This window comes from Podarcis muralis, chromosome 3, assembly GCF_964188315.1.
Source record: "Podarcis muralis chromosome 3, rPodMur119.hap1.1, whole genome shotgun sequence".
NCBI classification, from domain to species: domain Eukaryota; kingdom Metazoa; phylum Chordata; class Lepidosauria; order Squamata; family Lacertidae; genus Podarcis; species Podarcis muralis.
This window is the reverse complement of record NC_135657.1, coordinates 105964428-105984983: the sequence shown is the minus strand read 5'-3', so window position 1 is coordinate 105984983 and position 20556 is coordinate 105964428. Positions and strand designations below refer to the sequence as shown.

Sequence of the window (20556 nt, the reverse complement as noted above, 5' to 3'; positions counted from 1 at the left end):
TCATCAAGGTGTTTTTTTTAAGTCTCTATCAAAAAGAAAAGAGATTCATACAACTCATCCTTTAGTCACACAGTTATTTCACATCTGTTGCCCTGCAATAACATCCACATGTCCAATGGCAGGGATGGAGAGCCTGTGGCCCTCCAGATGTTGTTGAACTGATGGGAGTTTCTGTCCATCATTATCTGGAGAGGCCCAGATTCCCCATCCCTGCTATTTGGAAATACCAACATATCTGTGTCATGATCTCTCAGCCACATGGTACCTTCAAAACATTTTTGCACAGTTTTTCATAGCAGTTTTAGGGACAGCTCCTTTAACTTACAACTTCACAATTCAAGGAGGATATTGAGAAGCTGGAACGTGTGCAGAGGAAGGGAACCAAGATGATTAAGGGTCTGGAAACCAGGCCATATGAGGAATGGTTGAAGGAACTGGATATGCTTAGCCTGGAAAAGAGGCGACTGAGAGGAGATATGATAGCTATCTTCAAATATCTTAATGGTTGTCACATGGAAGATGGAGCAAGCTTGTTTCCTCCTGCTCTGGTTTCCCCAGTCACATTTGGCTCTAAGATCAAAACTGTTAACATAAACGTTGGTCCCGCCAGCAACTTGATCTCAAACAGTGGATCCTTTGGTAGAGATTCTTGTTGTGCCTCTTGTCCAACATTTTGGCACAGGTATGTGACATTGCTCAATAAATACCATTACGATGCTGTGGTACCCATTCTAGAAATGTCCACATGAGCACCAGCCTATCTGTCTCCTTCTCAGTGCAATGCAACCATTGCAAGCGACCAGCGCCACAATGGCTGAAGGTAGGATGGGAAGTGCTTGAGGGCAGGAGGAGGGAGGTTTAATATTTCTTCCCACTAGGAAATAGTGGCAGGGGTGGTGGTTTCTTTTATCAGATATATTATGCTGTTTAGTGTTTTATGAGCCATCCTTCTGCAAACGGCTTCTACAAATGTGCTCCAAGGGGAACTAGAGCCTTGGATGGGCGCCATCTCATGTGGCTTGCCGAAGATTAAAATCTAAATGGACAAAATAAATACAGTCTTCCAGCTCTCCTTATTGCGTATGAATGAACAGACTCATTCAGGGTGTTTTTTTAATGCAATGCCCCCCCCCCAAAAAAAAAAACCGTGCCAGAGAAGTTAAATGGAGAGAACGACTGCTTCCATTCTTATTTTGCTAAATGCACTGCATATTTAGAGTGGAAGTCTGATGTCTGTACAAAACCTTTAGGGTGAAATAATTGCTTTAAGATGAGGACAGATCTTATTGACAAGCATCTTTATAAGAGCACTTAATTGAGGGAAGGCACAGCACTTTGGCAGAGTGAATGTATGGGGAGATGGCGTTTTCAAAGCACCTTAGGGGAACAGGCTACTGCTTTGTAAGACCAATAAGGGATAAACAAAGAGAGTAAGATCTATGGGTGTAGAGCAGGTGTAGGGAAGCTTTGGCTCTCTGCTTGTTGCTGAACTGCAGCTCCCATCATCCCAGACCCATTGGCCCAATGGGTCATCACAGACGCATTGGCTATAATCTCAGGGACTCTACAGTCATTCTGTAGACTGAGCATGGATGAGCAGCCAGTGGCTTTCCAGATGATGTTGGACTCCAACATAGCCAATGGCCCAATATTATGAGAGTTGTAGTCCAACATCTGGAAGACTGCAGGCTCCCCGATTCTGCTCTAGGGTAACTGACATGAACAGCCAGGCTTCTGTTAAATCAGCAGCATGAGAAGGGACATCTGAATGCTGAGAGGAGTCAGGCTCAGCGGATTAACAAGCATAGAGGAAAGAGCCCAGTAAGGAGATGACCAGCAGCTAGATTCTGGGAACAGAAGATGGTGGAATGGTTGTGATGGGACAATCAAACCTAGAATCAAGGATCTGGTTACAAAGTAATACATAAGTGATAACGTTTGGGCTTCATTTCCTTCACTGTATTGGAAGTCCCTTTTTTTTGCATATATAGCTACTTCCGAAGTATACCTATTATGGACAACTGAAAGGCTTTCTGTAAGCAGGACATGTTGGTTTGACTCATATGTAGTCCATCACACAAGCAAAGCGTAAGCGATTTTCTACTACCACAATTGTCCACAGAAAACCAGCATATGGTTTATTACACACAGCACTTCTGTCCAGTATGGCAATGGGGGACAACAAATATTTGAAAACTCCAGATGTGGAACTAGGGTGGCCACTTTTGCATTGCCAAGAAAGAGGGAAAGCATCAATGAAAAAGAGGACATGGATTTTTGTAAATTTTGGGCATGCTAATTCACGAAGAGTCTGACACGACTAAACGACTAAACAACAAAATTAATATGTGCATATTTAGAAATAGAGAGTGGGGTTTAAATAGAAACATGGTACCTAGTGGGCAAGACTATCAGCAAGAGACCTGTGTGTCTCCTCAGCCTGCTCTCTGGGTGCTCATTGTTGATGGGCAACTTCTAGGCCTCTCCTCTCCCCACTCTTATGTTTGCTTATCTTTAAACCAAACTTCAGTTGGGCAAGTACGGAGGACACATGAAAAGCATGTAAAGCGGGACATGTGGCCAACCTGTGTGGAACAAAGTCATCATCCACACAACCCTCACCCCATTTCCGTGAGCTAATAGAGATCCACTTCTTACATCCCCAGTCTTCCAGCTGTTACCCATTTGGAACTGTTTACATTTTTACAGCACTGAACTTGTACTAAGAGGCTGGCTTCTGGCCATCATGAACGGTTGCCAAATGATCTAAACAGTTTCTTTAAAGTCAGTAAACAGAGGTATTAGCATGCTGTATAAAAGAGCAGGCACAGACTGGGATGCATCAGACTTCAAAACGGTTTTGGTGAACAGATTGAAGATGGGAGAATTCTCATGGCCTTCTTTTGTCCAATCAGCTGACGCCCCGCCCCCACCCTGGCTGCCACTTTACAGTGGAGCAAACGTGCATCCTGATCTCCTGTTCAAGGCACAGGATGGATAAGCATGCCTTGTACAAAACCCAAATGCCACCTTCAAAATGCTGCAAAAGGTTTCAGGGCAGCAGAAGCAGCAGCCACCTGCATTGATTCATCTTACTTGTGTATATAAAGAGCATCAAAGTGTGATTTAATTAGTAAAAGCACATGGAGCCACAGATCAGGATTCTTTAATCCAGCCAGAAGGATCTGCCAAGTATGTACACTGTCCTTCCCCAGTCAGAAATTATTAAGAACTTTAGGTGATGGCAGTCATCTGCCCTCTGCAGACGACTGCCATCACCTCAAGAAATATATTTCATTAACTGTTCTTTGATCCTGCAAGCCATTGGCCATGTGGCATAATGAGCAGAGACACATGGTGCTCAAATCCAAGCTCTGCCACAATTCCACTGTCTTCTTTTCTCCATCTGGCCACAGTTATCCATGCTCTAGTAACATCCTGTCTGGCTTAATGCAACGTGTTATACATATAGAGCCGCCTTTGAAAGGGGTTCAGAGGCTTTAGATAGCCCGCAATGAAGCAGCCAAAGTCTCTGCTCTTTCTCCTTGTGTATCTCACCTGTTTTGACAGAACTTCACTGGCCGTCTACTTGCTTCTGGGTCCAATTCAAAGTGCTGGTACTTACCTTTAAAGCACCAGATTCCTTGAAGGATTGCCTCCTCCCATATCAGTCTGTCTGCACACTAAAATCATTGACTGATGCCCTCCTCCAAACACAGTCTCTTTTGGAAAGGTGATGCTTGCATCTCCGGGGAACAGGGCTGTTTTGGTAGTGGCACCTCAGCTACTGAATACCTCTCCCAGTAAGGTATGTCCTGGCACCAGCTGTTCTCTAGGTGCCAGGCAAAACAATGAAAAATGACAATTCAGTCAAGCATTTAAAGAACATTTTAAATACCTTAAATATATTAAACTCTTAAGGCCCGCTTGCTACATTTGATTTGTTTCTTGCTATTTGACCTGCTTTTAATTTCATGTTTGTAGTGAAACCATTGTCTAAAATCAGTTTTCGATAAATAAATGAAAATAGGCAACATGGACGTATTAGAGACCTGCAAAGCAAGGTTGTTGGAAGATGGTCCCAGCGCTGACCAAGACCATATGGCAGATTATTTGGAAAGGAAAAACTTTGCCACAAAGGAGTGTGTGATGGACCCATCTTTGGCTAATGGGAAGAGTGGCAGCCACAGAGTTCATAACACAGCACACATACCATTCAAATAAGACATGACTAACAAAGAGCTGAGTGGGGCCTGTGATGGACACCTCTGAGGTCAAGGCCTTCTCCTATACCTCTCCAGTTTTTTAAGATATTCATCTGAGGTCTTTCTCTGGGTGTCTCAGCCTTCCAAATATCAGGCATGTGGCAAGCAGAGAAAAGGCCCTTTCTGTGTTGCTGCCACATCTGGAACGCACCCCCCAGGATGGAACCTACATTTGGGTCATTTAAATGCCAACTTAAGGCTTTTGTGGTCTCCAGAACTATGGATGGGTTGCTACGACCTGATTTTTTAATTATTTTTTACCATTTCAGTGTTGACTGTACCATTAATCTCTGTTACTGTGCCTAACAGGAACAGCCACTTCATTTAGGTTCTGTTTACATTTTGTTTGTTTATAATATTTTGCTCTTTGGGTTATTTTATCATGTTATGTTTTCAGTGGATCTTTATTACTTTATTTGTGATGAGCAGTTTTGTAATCAGAAAAAATCACACATATGCTTCACAACCAACCAACCAACAATAAACAAGTCCCATTTCCTTGACATTCATTCTTGTGGACTTGGCCTAGTCATTGGCCTCATTTGGACAAGCAAATCTCAGTTTAATAAGCAGATATATAGATTACCACAGCTCAAGGGTAGAGCATCTGCTTTGGCTGCAGAGTGCCAGGTTAAATCCTGGCATCTCCAGGAAGATTAAAATGTCCCATGTCTGAAACCCTGGAGAGCTGCTGCCAGCCAGTGTCGACAGTGCTGAGAAAGGTGGACTAACGGCCTGACTCTGAAAAAGGCAGTTTCCTGTGTTGCTCCCATATGCAGCCACTTTGTCCAGCAAGCAGGAAAACAAGTCAGGAAGCCACAGCTAACCCTATTTCCATTATGTTGAACTGTGAAGCTATGGTTAATGGCTTTCATACAAGCCGGTGTATAAAGACATGGTTTAAAATCTGGCTTCTGTATCATGTTTGGAAGCCATTAGCCATCGTTCCTGATTTGGATATAGCAGGATGTGATGGCTAATTGTGGCTTCCCATCTCGCATTTACCCACTCATGTGAAGGAACAAAGTAGGCATGTGTGGATATGTGAAGCTAATTTATATCAGTTTATTAAGATGAGATTAGATCATCGTGAAAGGCCAGCAAAAAGGATAGATATTTCTTATTTTTAATGCCAGATAAAGGCGCATGTGGTGTTCTACCTCAGGTGCGCAGGGATCTGAGTGTGACATTTGCTTCTCTGTCTCAGGTATTGTAATGTCTTAGGCTGTAAATATTAACAAAGTTCTGGCTTCAGTTGTCCTTTCTTATTCCAGCAAACTCCCTGGGCACTGGCAACTCAATGCCATGTGAAGCAATTTACCCAGAATAGAGTTTGGTCACATTTTCCCACATCCAGACCAAAAATAGACCCGTCCCAACCGGGAAAGTCACAAAACTTGTTTATTTTGCCTCGCGACCAGAATGTAAAACCGTATCGTCAATTCCATTCCCCACACCTCCACTTTTTCTTTTTTCAGTTTTAGGCTTGATCAACGTTCCCGCACCCCGGAGCACAGAAGTGAGCAATGGGCATTGCCAAATCAAATTTCTATTTCAGACCATTTAGAAGGGTAGTCAATTAATTTAATGTTTGAATCATTGTGTTAAAAAAAGAGAGAGTCTCAGATTACAATAATGAATAGCTCTACTTTAATGAATGGTTGATAAAACAAAAAAGAGAACATAATAAATTGAAAAAATGACAACAACCAAGTGTGTTGTTTGTTCAGAATGTAACACTGCTCTCTTTGCCTGGAATTTGCTTGGATGGGCCACATGGAGAAGCCTCTTTCCAATGTTTATTTTCACTACCAAATATCACCACCACTCCTCTCTCTAAAATAAAGGCCCCTTATAGCAAGAAGTGGCTCACACTTGGAAATGGGACTTGTATTCCTGAAGGGCTAGTGTCTTGCAGAGGTGCAATGTTTATTTTCCATAGGGAGAAAGCTTTCGCCCACCCCCACAGACAAGGCCCTGTGTAAGCAAAAGGAGCAAGAAAGCATGTCCTTCAGCAATTGCGCCCTTGGCAAAAGTTGCATGTCAGAACCTGGTGACTCAAAAGCTTTGGCCTGGTGCAGCTTTGAAACGGTTTCTTGCACAGATCTGCTTAACATTCTGGCCGCGTGTGAGGTATTATGAAGACATGGCACAGAAGGAAGTTCTACAGAATTCAGTGGGGCTTACTCCCATGTAAGTGGGTATAGGCTTTCTGCCTAACACCATGCTGTGGTGATCACACAGGGTCCCCGGACGTTTGATGGTCTATTGATACCTGTGCCACCACTGTGATTGCTTCCCTGCTGCCACCAACCCGTTTCTCTCGGGTACACACAGAGTCCACACAGTTGTTAACATTAAACCAAATAAACAAGTTTATTTTATAAGCATTAACAGGTTTATGGTTTCAGATTTTTCTTGTCCATTTCTTAATCTTAGTTTCTTCTATACCTTCCTAATAACTTCTGATTATCCCAACTGTCTATCTGACTCCTCTTAACAGTTTCACTCACTCTCTCACATTAGACTAGCCCAACCCACAGACTTATCCTCCCTCTCTCTTCTCTAACACCCGACTGACTTCTCTACCAACACTAACTCTAACTCCTCCCCTTGGGTTCCCACTTGCCCATCACTTCACACTCATTTAACCCTTTCCTTATGACCCAGCATGATGTCACACACCCAGAAGGGCAAATGCCACACGTGCACTCACTTGCAGTCCCAGAGATCTTCCAAATCCCTATCCTTACTTCCCGCCTTACATCTTTGAGAGTTGGAAATCAAGGATTTCTACAACGGTGGCTGTGCAGTAGCGAAATGTGACCTGCTCGCACAAGGCACATATCCTCCAACATTTCTCCAGTGAAAATAGGGACATCCTAGGCACCAAACTGTCCTCGGTCCTGTCTACCTACTGCAAGTCCTCTATGCCTTCTTATCTAGAGGGTCCCCCAACCCTCAGGAACCACCTTTTAAGTGAGACAGAGGCTGCAGTGATTAAGAGGGATCAGCGGCCATTGGGTGCTCTGTCCCATACAAGCAGAAGTGCTTCACATTAAGGAAAATCTAGCATTGGATAAAACCCTATGAAAGTAGATGGGAGGGGGGAATAGCCAGGGAGATCTGCAATCAAAGGCAAGGAAGGTTAGCTCCTTGCTTTCTTGGTGTTAAAGCATCATTGTTCTTCCATATTTTTTACATACATATATATACACATTTTTTATAAGCAGACCTCCATGCATCAATTGGGACGCGGGTGGCGCTGTGGGTTAAACCTCAGCGCTTAGGACTTGCCAATCACATGGTCGGCGGTTCGAATCCCCGCAGTGGGGTGCGCTCCCATTGCTCGGTCCCAGCGCCTGCCAACCTAGCAGTTCGAAAGCACCCTTGGGTGCAAGTAGATAAATAGGGACCGCTTACTAGCGGGAAGGTAAACGGCGTTTCCGTGTGCGGCTCTGGCTCGCCAGAGCAGCTTCGTCACGCTGGCCACGTGACCCGGAAGTGTCTGCGGACAGCGCTGGCCCCCGGCCTCTTGAGTGAGATGGGCGCACAACCCTAGAGTCTGTCAAGACTGGCCCGTACGGGCAGGGGTACCTTTACCTTTTACCATGCATCAAGGACCATCTATACTGAGCTGACAGGGAAATTATGCTTTTATAAACATGAATTAAAGTGACCATTAAATTTCCTCTTCAATAGGAGTTCATTTTAAGCTTGTCTTTGCTTGTGAATTACAAAGAATGCTCTGTATGCTTTCTCATAACCTAAGGCAGGTTGCCTAACGCAATTTCTATCCTGTTCCTCTTTTTTAAAAAGCTGACCTTAAGATGGCTACTAATTATTATTGTGGAAGGAAGCAAGAGGGACATCAAATTTCCAGGACAGGCACATATCCCTAATCTGATTTTTACCTATAATCAAATAACCGATGATCAATTCTGAAATATATGTTATTCTTATATTATTATTATTATTATTATTATTATTATTATTATTATTATTATTATTTTACCATTTATTACATGCCCTTTCCCTAATGTAATAGGGTGAATTACAACAATTAAAACTCAACATTGAATTGTTTCTGCCCTGTCCCCCTTTCTACAGACACCCATTAAAGTCCTCAGGGTGCATCACTGTATTGACACTTAATTACATCTGTCCTTTTGGAAGACCATGAAGTTGAACTGGGTCATCGTGGGACAGTCAGTTCATTCAGCTAGCATCACTATTGATATCTGAAAGTGATAATAAGAAGTTACCATAGAAAGATAACTTAATACAAACCCAGCACCTGCAGGCACAATGCACCCATGAAGACTGAGCTCTCATTTAGAAAAAGTAAGTCTCTAGCCCTCCTAGGATGTTATGGGGTAAAGTGTGGAGGAACCTTTTAAGTGATTTATGTAAAATGAGTGTGGTGTGGTTCCTGGTACGTTGCTGAGGAATGCTCCATGATGGTCATAGACACCAATAGGATTAGTCATAGAGTGTATGTGAAAGAGACCTTCATAATGAGGACCAGCTGGACACAGCTGATTTCCAAACTGTAAGCAAACGGTCACTTGGGGTGGTAGTCTCTCTCATTTTGGGTTCTGTCCTGCTTCCCATGGCAGCCATTTTGTGTTATGCCGCACTCTGCAGCAGCCATCTTGTGTTATGTGTGCCCCCAGGACTATCAAAATTCAAAACATGACCATTATCCAATAAGGTTGGTGATCCCTGGGTTAACCTTTAGGATTGCTGCAAAACAATTAATTTGCAGGTCAACTTGAAAGAAGCATATGGGGTTGACCTTGACTTCAGAGAACAGTAGTATTGTTTCATTACCTTTAAAAGCAAAGGAAGACAGACTGTTGGCACCACCAGACAAGCAAGTAAAGGCTTATTGAGTTAATAAGGCATAGCATGCTTGGGACTGTGTGATTATGCACTGGGTTGTACTCAGTGTCGGAATCGGGGGGTCAAAAGGCCAGCTGGCTCAGCCCCAGCTGGTCTCCCCTCAGCCTTGCTGCTGAGATCCATAGACCTCTACTCTGACGTGCATCACTGACTCAAGCTTGCAGACTTGAGCACACTTTACTCAGCAGTGTAAGCTGCGCTACAGAAGAGGCTTGAGGCTGTAGACACATACTAAACTATGCATTTATTATACCTAAATCAGGACAAAGAAAACATGGCATCTCTCCTTGCCGTCTTCTCAGAGAGACTGAAAAGCAAATGCAATACAGAGCGGAAGTTCCGCTCACACCAGCAATCTGTGCTGGAATGTAAACAGGCACATGACATGTAACAAAGGGTGGAATGGAATTCCCAACATTCAGTGCTATTTTTCTTGAAAAAGAGGTGACAGAACTCACCATGAATGCCTCCTTTCTCAATATCACCCACCTGAGAGGTGCCGGAACTGAGTTCCAGTGAGTTCTGGCTGAAAAAAGCCTTGGTTGTACTGTATGTGTTTTCTTTGGTTGGTGGTTGTAATTGAAAAAATGAATAAAGAAATGCTAAAAAAGGGAGAGGTCTGCATTATTTGACCTATAGGAGATATTAAATGTTGCACTCTCCATACTTCCTCCACCAAAATAGTTTTTGTATCATGGCAGGAACTATTAATGTTTTAGATGTTAGAATACAGAAGATTCACTCAGCATTTCCAGAAGTATGAAAAAGTAGCTGGTTTTTAAGCAGCAATTCAATCCAAATTAAAGCTAAGGAGCAGAAGTTTGCACCAGAAGAATGTTCTCAAAGTTTCGTTAAAACTAACTTCGCGGAATTGGCAAGAAGAATAACTGATGACATCTAATGAGAATATGTAGAATATGGGCGTTACTGGAGGGAGTCCTATTCCAAGAAATCAGGGCTACAATCCTGCTGAACTGTAGCTTGGGCAAAGTCTAGGAAAGGGTGTAGGGCACAGGGAAGACATGCAGCCAGGTATGTCTTGGAAGTTTACACTAGTTAATTTATGCTTAGGTATCTCTGTGGAGGGGACGCGGGTGGCGATGTGGGTAAAACCACAGTACCTAGGACTTGCCGATCGTATGGTCGGTGGTTCGAATCCCCGCGGCGGGGCGAGCTCCCGTCTTTCAGTCCCAGCTCCTGCCCACCTAGCAGTTCGAAAGCACCCTTAAGTGCAAGTAGATAAATAGGTACTGCTTTATAGCGGGAAGGTAAACGGCGTTCCGTGTGCTGCGCTGGCTCGCCAGAGCAGCGATGTCACACTGGCCACGTGACCCGGAAGTGTCTGTGGACGGCGCCGGCTCCCGGCCTCTAGAGTGAGATGAGCGCACAACCCTAGAGTCTGACAAGACTGGCCCGTACGGGCAGGGGTACCTTTACCTTTATCTCTGTGGAAACAGTGCATCTCTAAAATTTATATTATGCTGATACAAAATGCATCGCAGCCCAAGCATGCTTTGGAGAGTTTGCTTATACAGTACAGTACTCATGTCTCAATATAATGTAAGGTATTTCTCTCAGCAGTGCTTTGGGCTACCATTCTACAAAAAGAAATGACTTGTGTAAATGTGGCATATTGTTAAGTATTTCCTAGGGTGGCAGTTTCAGGCAACTATGTTATGCACAGGTTGAGGAACCAAACTAGAAAACAGCTCCAAGAAAGACAACCTCGCTCACCTCTCACACTGCTTTCGATGCCAAAACCGGGTGTTTAAGGATGTGGCTCCATTATACAGCTTTAAACATGAACAAGCTGTCTGTTTGCATTGCCATTAGTCATACCCTACATGGAAATATATACATTTTTCAACACATATGAAAACTTTATGGATTTCCTCAGTATGACTTTTCAGGACTAGTGAAAAGGCTAATGGCCAACTGGCAGCCAGTCATTATTGCTCTTGGCACTTGGCTGGCAGAACAAACCAAAGATGAGATTGCAATGGATGTAGGTTTATGAGACAAGAACTCAATTCACCGTCCAGATTAATATTTTGAGTATTGTAATACTGGTGACAATTATTTCAACATGTATGCAGCCAATCAGACATGATGAGTTTTGAAAGCTTTTAAGTCAAGGATTGTTCTGAACTCCCTGTCATGGTCAGGAATTGCCAACTTGCAGTCATCCATGTTTCTAGACAAAATGTTATTTAAATACAATAAAATCTGTAATTAATGATGCAGAGGTACTAGAAAGCAGGAGATCAAAATGGCAAACAAAGGGATACTCTCTTCTTCTCAACAAGATGTTTCAAAAGGGGCAGGAAGATAGCTAACAAGGCTTCAATAAAACACCCATTACCAGAGGGTGAGTCTCATTGAACTCAGTGGGATTTAGTTCAGAGAATACACATATAGCAAGTATTGCAGGGTAAATGCTTGATCTGTTGCAGCTGGCTATGACTAGCAAAAGACAGGCACATCTGCAATAGTGGGCCTATTTGCATCCTCAATAATGCCGCTCCTTAGCAAAGCCTTCCTTCTTTCTGGACAGCAGCAACAAAATGCAAACTAATGGCTGGAACTGAGATACTTTGACAGCACTCTATGTATCTATATTCTTTCAGGGAGTTGAGTTATAAGTTCACTCTAAAATTCAGTTAACTTCCTTGAGAGTCACAGACGTCTGCCTCTATGCAGCTCATTGTCGTTAAATGCAGTTTGAGCAATAACGGTTTTGCCAAGCTTAATGCTTTCCAGGAAAGAATTAGGTAAAAAGTCGGTGTTTCAATTTGACTAAACTTTGCAAGCCACTTTAAGATCTCAACACACTGCAGAAGTTGGAAACTTGTAATTGTTTTACTGAATTCTGTTAAAACCAAACTGAGTATATGTTTTAGAGAGCAAGAGAAAACGGGGGAACACTGGGTTTTACCCATTGCTAGTAACACCTCAAAGTAGACCCATTAAAATTAATAGACACAACTAACTTAGGTGAATGAATTTCAATGGGATTGACTGAGAACTTAGCTGGATGCATCCCAGTGCATTTCAAATACATCTGAATCAAATAACTCATCCAGTGATTACTTAAGAAATCTAGGTCTGCATCTTTGCAACTTGCAAGACCGCTCTCAGAAAGAGGACATGGTGTGCTTCAGGGGAAAGCTCAATCAAGCATGGTCAACCTTGTTTTAAAATATTAGCTTCCCCCTCCCGTTAATTTTTCTTTTGGATGTAACAAGAGCAGAACCATCTGGAACGTAGTTAGCGCTCTGTGATTTGTTTCTTACTTAGTTGTGAGCAAAAATGCTTCAAAATAACTCACACGAAAAAGGAGTTTGGACTGACATGACCAATATGCTGCAAGGAATCAAAATTTGGAGAAGGGTTATTTTCCCATCACCAGTGGGCTAAGCCTATCAACACTGAACTGGTCTCAGGTTATGTCCTCTTTAATGGAAAGAAAGAAAAAAGACACAGTGTTTATAGTTTTTATTCATTAACAAAATCAAGAATTTCCCCTCTTGTTTTTAAATCAGCTGATTGTATCTTTGTGAGCTGGCCTCCCAAGTGTGCATGAAGGCGTTATTATACAGTGATGACTGCATAATCACATAGTGTTTTATGACTACACTAAGCAATTTCAAAACATAACATCTAAACATCATAAAACCAAGGGCAATTTGAGAGGTAAATGCATATTGGTGGAATCCCTAGCTGCTGTAGATGTCAGTATTATATTGTTCTGTAGTTTATCCAAGGCCTTGTGAAATACTGCTGTCAATTACTGCCCTGAGAAAATACTCTGCTTTTTCAAGGCATAGTAAATGGCTAGCCTTCATTTAAACTGGCTTCCTTTACTATGGTTTCAGCAACTGCAGCTGGTTTCCCTCCCATTGTGGTAATTTCCCCCACAGTCATTACACACTGGTCACAGTGAACCACCCTCAGCTTGGCTTTCTAGAGTACTGCAAACACCGACATTACAATCCTTCAGTGTGGCTCTTCGCCAGTTTTATATTTAATCCTTCCTCCTCTTGTAGGCTTTAGAGCCTGTCTTTTTTTCATGCTGAACTCCCGTGTGGCAAGAGTCAAAGGAGAGTAAATTGTGGCGTTGGAGTAGAAGTCTGGCCTAAGGGCCTTTAACTACACTGTTGTGAAAGTGAAAAGACTGTTGCTTTTTTAATTAAAAAAAAATCAGAAAAAGTCTGTGTGTGTGGCTGGGGCAGTGGAGATAAATACAGAATAGATTTGTCCCAGGATTCCAGACTGTCAATGCAGTCATAACAGCATTGGCCCAGTATACCTGAAGGAGCATCTCCACCCCCGTTGTTCTGCCTGGACCTGAGGTCCAGCTCCGAGGGCCTTCTGGCGGTTCCCTCATTGCGAGAAGCAAAGCTACAGGGAACCAGGCAGAGGGCCTTCTCAGTAGTGGCACCCGCCCTGTGGAATGCTCTCCCATCAGATGTCAAAGAGATAAACAACTACCTGACATTTAGAAGACATCTGAAGGCAGTCCTGTTCAGGGGTTTTTAATGTGTGACATTTTAATGTATTTTTAATCTTTGTTGGAAGCGCCCAGAGTGGCTGGAGAAACCCAGCCAGATGGGCGGGGTACAAATAATAAATCACTGTATCATTTATTATTATTATTATTATTATTATTATTATTATTATTATTATTATTATTATTTCATTGACAACAGCCATTAATATTAACACAGATCGTCTTGTGCAGTGGTTCCCAACCTTTCTTTTGCCCATGCCCCACCTAAGCATCTCTAAAATTCTGATGCACCCCCCCATGACATATAATAATAATTATTATTATAATTCTTATATCGTTTTCAAATTGCCCGCCTTAAAAATCAAATTGCCCCCCTGTGGGGAATATGCTCCACGTTGGGAACCATGAATCTAGAACTACTCCTCACTCTAGACAGAGCTCATGAGAAATGCAAGCTCATCAAACTGCAGGTGATCAAGTTGCAAGTTGATGGTGTATTCCAAAACGACAAACCCCATATGGCATTATAATTTTAAAGCTAATGTTCCTTACAGCATGGCATCAAGGAGCAACTCACCAGCTAGGAATACTCTGGGCAATTGTAGTCTTTCTTCTTCCAATCAAAAGGTGAAACAAGCAGGCTAGAAGAGCTGTAAAGAATACTCCCAGACCACTTGGAAGTAACTGCATTCTCTTTAAAGGTTCTCCTAAATGAATACAGTAATCTTAAAATGGGCTGAAAATAATATCAGGTCCCCTCAGACACACACCTGCATTTCCCCACAAGTAGCATACACTTATAATGCAAACCTCGAGTAAGCTCTTAACAGTAGTCTCCCTATCATTCACATGAAAGATTAATATCCATCCTAAAATTCTCTTTGCATTCTATATTACTTCCCTTTTATAACACGCTACATTATTATTGTAGATGTAATAGCAGACAGAGCATGGCCAAGCCTTGTTAAGAAAAACCAGTTGGAAATTACGGCTCCAACCTGTCTAGTGCGTGACTAGTCTAATTGCGTGTTTGATTAACGTAAATCAACAGTTTACAAGCAATTTGTATTTACATGCACTTCATCTATTGCCCTTCCTTTATAATTTCAACCAACAAGTGTGTAATTTCTCCTTGGACAATATCAGTTACCGCCGAGAGCCAAAATTACATGGTGCCAGGGACTCCAGAATTCATTTAGGTTGGAATTCATTTATCTTTGATAATCCTTTCTTGTTCCTAAAATTAAAAGGCACACTCTGGGCCCATTTCTCAAGGGAAACGAAGCCAATAGCAATTTACCCAAGATGCTAGTAGGAGCAGTTTAGGTGAGGAACTCTGGCCCATTCATTAGGCTTTAGTTCACACCACACCCTCATTTGACATTCTAACAGTGGCAGTGAAATCAGCACTTGCAAGGCTTTGTCAGCAAGAATTTAGTGTTCAAATCTCATCGTGCTAATAATTCATTTTTATTTCTCAGAATGCTACACAGACCAAGCCTTTCAATCTGGATCACTTACTGCCTTTGTTGTTGTTGTTGTTTAGTCGTTTAGTTGTGTCCAACTCTTTGTGACCCCATGACACTCCAGACGCCAGACACTCCTGTCTTCCACTGCCTCCCGCAGTTTGGTCAAACTCATGTTGGTAGCATCGAGACCACTGTCCAACCATTTCATCCTCTGTTGTCCCCTTCTCTTTGTGCCCTCAATCTTTCCCAACATCAGGGTCTTACATAAAACTAAAACATACATAAAACTAAAATCCCAGGATAAAGTAAAAAGAGAGAAGGGGTCCCTGGAAGCCATAGCATAAACAATAACAAGACTCGGCACATTTTAAAAAAGGTAATCAAGGTAAATGACACCTGGATGGTTAAGTCCAGTCAAAGGCGACTATGGGGTGCGGTGCTCATCTCGCTTTCAGGCTGAGGGAGCTGGCGTTTATCCACAGACAGTTTTGTGGGTCATGTGGCCAGCATAACTAAACCGCTTCTGGTGCAATGGGACACCGTGACAGAAACCAGAGCACACAGAAACACAGTTTCCCTTTAAAAATAAGCATATATTTCCCTCTGTTATATTGTAGATATAATGAAAGAAAACCAAACAATATTAATCAAATATCTACCTTGAGTTATTCCTTGATTAATATTGTTAGTTTGGCCTCTCTGTATCTTTATCAGTGTACAATATATGGAGTACAATATAGTACCTTATATTCTGGATCTTTGTAACTGTTCGTGCTTTACATATACAGTCATACCTTGGGTTACAGACGTTTCAGGTTGCGTTTTTTCGGGTTGTGGACCGTCGAAACCCGCAAGTACCGGAACGGGTTAGTTCCAGGTTTCGGCGGTCACGCATGCGCTGAGGCGCCAAATCACAACTGGCGCATGTGCAGATGCGCCGCTGCGGGTTGCGAATGTGCATCCCGAGCGTCCTTCTATAAAATGCACGAGGACAAAACCTTGCTAACACTAGGTGAACTTTGTGCTATCTTCATCCATTCTCTATGTATTGAATGGTACCAGGGATTTTTTTCAGCTGGAACTCACCAGAACTCAGTTCTGGCACCTCTCAGGTGGGCATCATTGCCATTCTAAGAAAACGAGGGAAGCGTTCATAGTGTGTTCCGGCACCTCTTTTTCTATATCTACATGGTACTTACTAGAAACCCATCAGATCACCTGCCACCAAATGTGCTTTGTAGACACTCAGATAATGAGATGGTAGTGAGGAGATTTCACCCCTTCCATATCCAAGAATCTCCTGAGGAGTCTGCTGATTCTCCAGAGAGGAGGCGGCGTGTTCTGCTCTCTACTTATTCTGCTCCAGCACCACATCAAAGAGTCAGTCAGTCAGTGTGTCGGAGAGAGAGGGTGTTAGAGATTGTGTGTTTAGATAAGGTTGCTGCTAAGAGCAGCTGCAGACACTCAGTGCGGTTCAGCATTCATTTATGCTTAGACCTACTTAGCTCTGTATATAGTTGTATTGTAGTTGTAGTTATAGAATAAAGAAGATATTCTACAGAGCTGCTCTCCGAGTTGTTTATATACTCTGCTAGACTCTGCTGTACTCTGCTGTGCGACGACTGTCTTCTTGTTGGAGTGAATCCGGTGCTCACAACTCTAAGCTGTGAGTCCACAGCACTTTGACCTGTTCCTGTGCAGAAGGTGGTCTCTGGAAGTGCTACCCAGCTCGCCTAGCCCAGTCGGGCTGAAGTGGATGAGTCCAGTTCGTGGCACTGGCTCAAGGGTGATGCTGACAGGTAGTGCTCAGACAGAAAATAGGTAGATTGATCAGTGGTTGCTCAGTGGAATTCAAGCCACTGGCCCTTTAAACGTGGCATTATACAAAGCTGCACCATCAGTTCTCTTCAAACCTATCTTGAGACAATCCCACATGCAAGATTATTTTGTAAATAAATGTGGAGCGTGGTGGAGATTTCTGGGAGAAATGCTCTAATTGGTCCTAAAGTGTAAAAGGGGAAATTGCACCTAATTGCACTTGGATGTAATTCAAGCACCACACCACAGGAACAGCTTTGACTGGCTGGCTACCCCAAGTGAGCGTAGTCACACCCTCGATGAGTTAGGGACTTACCCTGCATGTAAAGACAGGATCTGTCAAAATGAGTGAATGAGACTGGCCCTGTGCGGGTTGGTAGCTGGCTGAAGAACAGAGAGCAATGGGTAAACTGACAATTCTTACAATGGAGGGAAGCAAGCAGTAGTTTCCTATCTCCCATCCATATGGGAGTCTCATGAGGTTATCGCAAGAATGAACAAAAAACGGTGCTTTGTGTATTAAAAAGTTTAACAATGGAACCAATTCCCTTTTTTCACAGGTTTGATGTGACCAATTTGTGATCTCTGCTGCCGGGCATCTGACTACTATGAATAAATAGTATCTGGAATCATGAGTGAGAAACAGATTGTGCTTCCTTTGTCTATAAGCAGGAAAGTTGGGGGTAAAAATTTTGACCTGCAAACAAGAATGTGGGTTCCACCTACCCCTCTGCTGCAGGGTGAGCTTCCCAAACATTTGCTTTTCATGGTCTATGCAATTTGGTTCCAGGCTGAAACCTGACTATCATTCCCTCTCCTTGCACCTTAGGCAGGCTGCTCACTTTGAATTTCATTTTTTATAGTGCATTATTTTTAAATGGCGTTCCACTTCTCCTTTCATCAGGCCCCAGTGACCAACACAAAAGCCACCAATTATCACTGTAACACAGCCCTGATTTGAAGAAATAGAATGAACCTGATTAAAATCAGTTTTTAATAATGTTTCCTTTCATTTGTGAAGTTAAACAGTGATGGCACATCAATTTGCCAAGGAAAGTTGGTTGTGGGATTAAGAATATGTTGGATGATACCAAGCAATTATTTCTAAAGGCTGCATATAACATCTTTCAACACAATATAAAAAATCTCCAATAAAATTCCCTTAGTCTATTTTGACAGCTCATCAAGTACTCAATAAGATTGTTCTATAGCCATTACATCCCTGTAAACATGCAAACAATTAAACAGCTGAAGATCCTGAAACAATAAGAAAAATGAACTCATATCTAAGAATCAAGTATATAAAATGATGCAATATCATGAATTTTGGCTGTATAAATTCTTCAAAAGGCCACTTGTAACTCTATATTCATAACATGTAAATATAATTGCAGACATTTATATACCTTTACTACAAATTTGGAATTTAAAGAACTGACGAAGAAAGGTAGAATTAGGGTCCTCTTCATCATCAATTTAATACACTTTACATTATTTATCCAGTAATATCATGTTTATTTCTACACCATTCTCTTAAAAATATATTTAAACCAAAGAATAATATTGACTCTTCCAATAAACTTTGTTCTTATTTACATTCCAATATTCCATTATACACAAAGTAACGACTTCATGACTGTACGTTATCTTTACAGAGCCTTTCATAACATATAACAGCTTGAAGTATGCAATACTTAAGCCAAAAAAGTACCATCAACTGAATAGGGAAGAACAAAAAGTCAGGCCATAGTCACCTCCAAATTGTTTCTCTGAAACCAATCACTGTTTATATATATTATATGCGAAAAGAACATGTTTAAGATACCACTGGACCCACTGAAACTATTAAATAATGTAAAGAGCATTTGGTCACTTCTGTATTCCAAGTAGCTCAAAAGCCTCTAGCTTCACAATGTGAAACAACAACATTTGCTACTACCGCACAATTTTTAACCATTTCCCCTTGGAATTTTAGGGCATTATTTTCTTATAGGCTAACCAATTAACACATAAAAATGTTTCGTAACATTAAATTATCCATACGTTATTTTCATTTGCACAACTGGGAAGAGAGTTTCTATTCCACTGGGAGACAAATTCTCATATACATTCAAACAAAGAATATAAAGCTACAGCAGCACTTGTTTCAAGTTAGGGTGCACGTGGTTGCAATAAGGAGTATAAAATGAGAGTAAAATCCTCAACATCTGTTAAAACACCAAGGAGCTTAATATACATAATGGATTTGTGCTCTGCTTGCTGACCAGACAAGGAGTGGTTCAGCTTGCTGAGCTCTCCAGCCGACAGACTCCTCCTTCAATTGCCACTGACTGCCCTGCCACAGCTCCAGGGGGAAGTCTTGAAATGTGGGTCTGCAGAGAAATTGGTGAGAAATCAGGAAACAAGAGAGAAATTGGTGAGACTTCAGGTAGATTTTAAGAAGCCACTAGACAAAAGACAAAACAAAAATAGATAACAAAATTATCATTCATTAACATGAAGCCTCAGATACAGTGGTACCTTGGGTTACAAATACTTTGGGTTATAAACGCTTCGGGTTACGAACTCCACTAACCCGGAAGTATTTGTTCCGGGTTGCAAACTTTGCCCCAGGATGAGAACGGAAATCGCGTGGTGGCAGCGGGAGGACCCATTAGCGAAAGTGCGCCTCAGGTTAAGAACGGTTTTGGGTTAAGAACGGACCTCCGGAATGAATTAAGTTTGTAACCTGAATGTACCACTGTAACCGAAAAATAACATGTCCAAGATACGTGATTATTAAATAAGGTACATAAACTGATTTATGCTTTAGTAAATGCTTAATTTGTACTAGAAAAATATAATCCTATTTTAACACTCATCATTACAATGGCACAATACGTGTGTGTGTGTGTGTGTGTGTGTGTGTGTGTGTGTGTGTGTGTTGTGTGCATACACAGATGTGCACAAGCACCATGGGAATAAGTTTATTAAATATACTTTAATATGCTAACTGTGCTTTGCTATTTTAGCACAACAGTCAGTCACCCTTTTCTTTCACTTTTCTTTCATGTTATGATACACTTATGCGAAGTACTAAACAACTTGATCCCTCTTCTCGCACACAGACTAGGATGCTTTTGGTTAAAAATCAGCAAACATGAAGGTTCAGGAGGTGGGATATCAGCAATAGTGCATTACTAATATATACTTTTGCACAAAGGGAATATTTCGTTAAATGGATGATTCAGTGCTAATGTTTCATGGGATGTCTTCCTATGAATGCACTCATGAATGAATCAAGACGGTTTTTTGAGAAGGCTTGTTGTGAGTTCTAAGAGTTGCTGGCATATATCAAACTGTCCACCTAACACTGTATACAAGTGGCAGCCATTGTGATGTCAACACCCATTATCCCTAACCACTGGCCATGCTGAATGGAATTGATGGGATCCAACATCTAGAGGAGACCATCTTGGTTACCCCTGGCATAGACCAACCTTTACAACCAGACATTCCACTTAATGTTGGAAAGGATTCTAACAATGTCTCAACACAATGAACATTTGGAGAATATATTACTCAGTTCCTGGAAAACTGCAGGTTTTTT

At 41.9% G+C, this 20556-nt stretch overlaps 1 protein-coding gene across 6 annotated transcripts in view; it reads right to left on the bottom strand.

Moving 5' to 3' along the window:
* Window positions 1-17944: 17944 nt before the first annotated feature.
* TASP1 (taspase 1) overlaps window positions 17945-20556 on the bottom strand; it is a 52012-nt gene continuing 49400 nt past the window's right edge. For all 6 annotated transcript variants that reach the window (XM_028722249.2, XM_028722250.2, XM_028722252.2 and 3 more), the window contains one exon: window positions 17945-19339. In XM_028722249.2, the coding sequence (XP_028578082.1) occupies window positions 19247-19339 (93 nt within the window). In that variant the 3' untranslated portion in view covers window positions 17945-19246. The remainder of the gene's footprint in view (window positions 19340-20556) is intronic.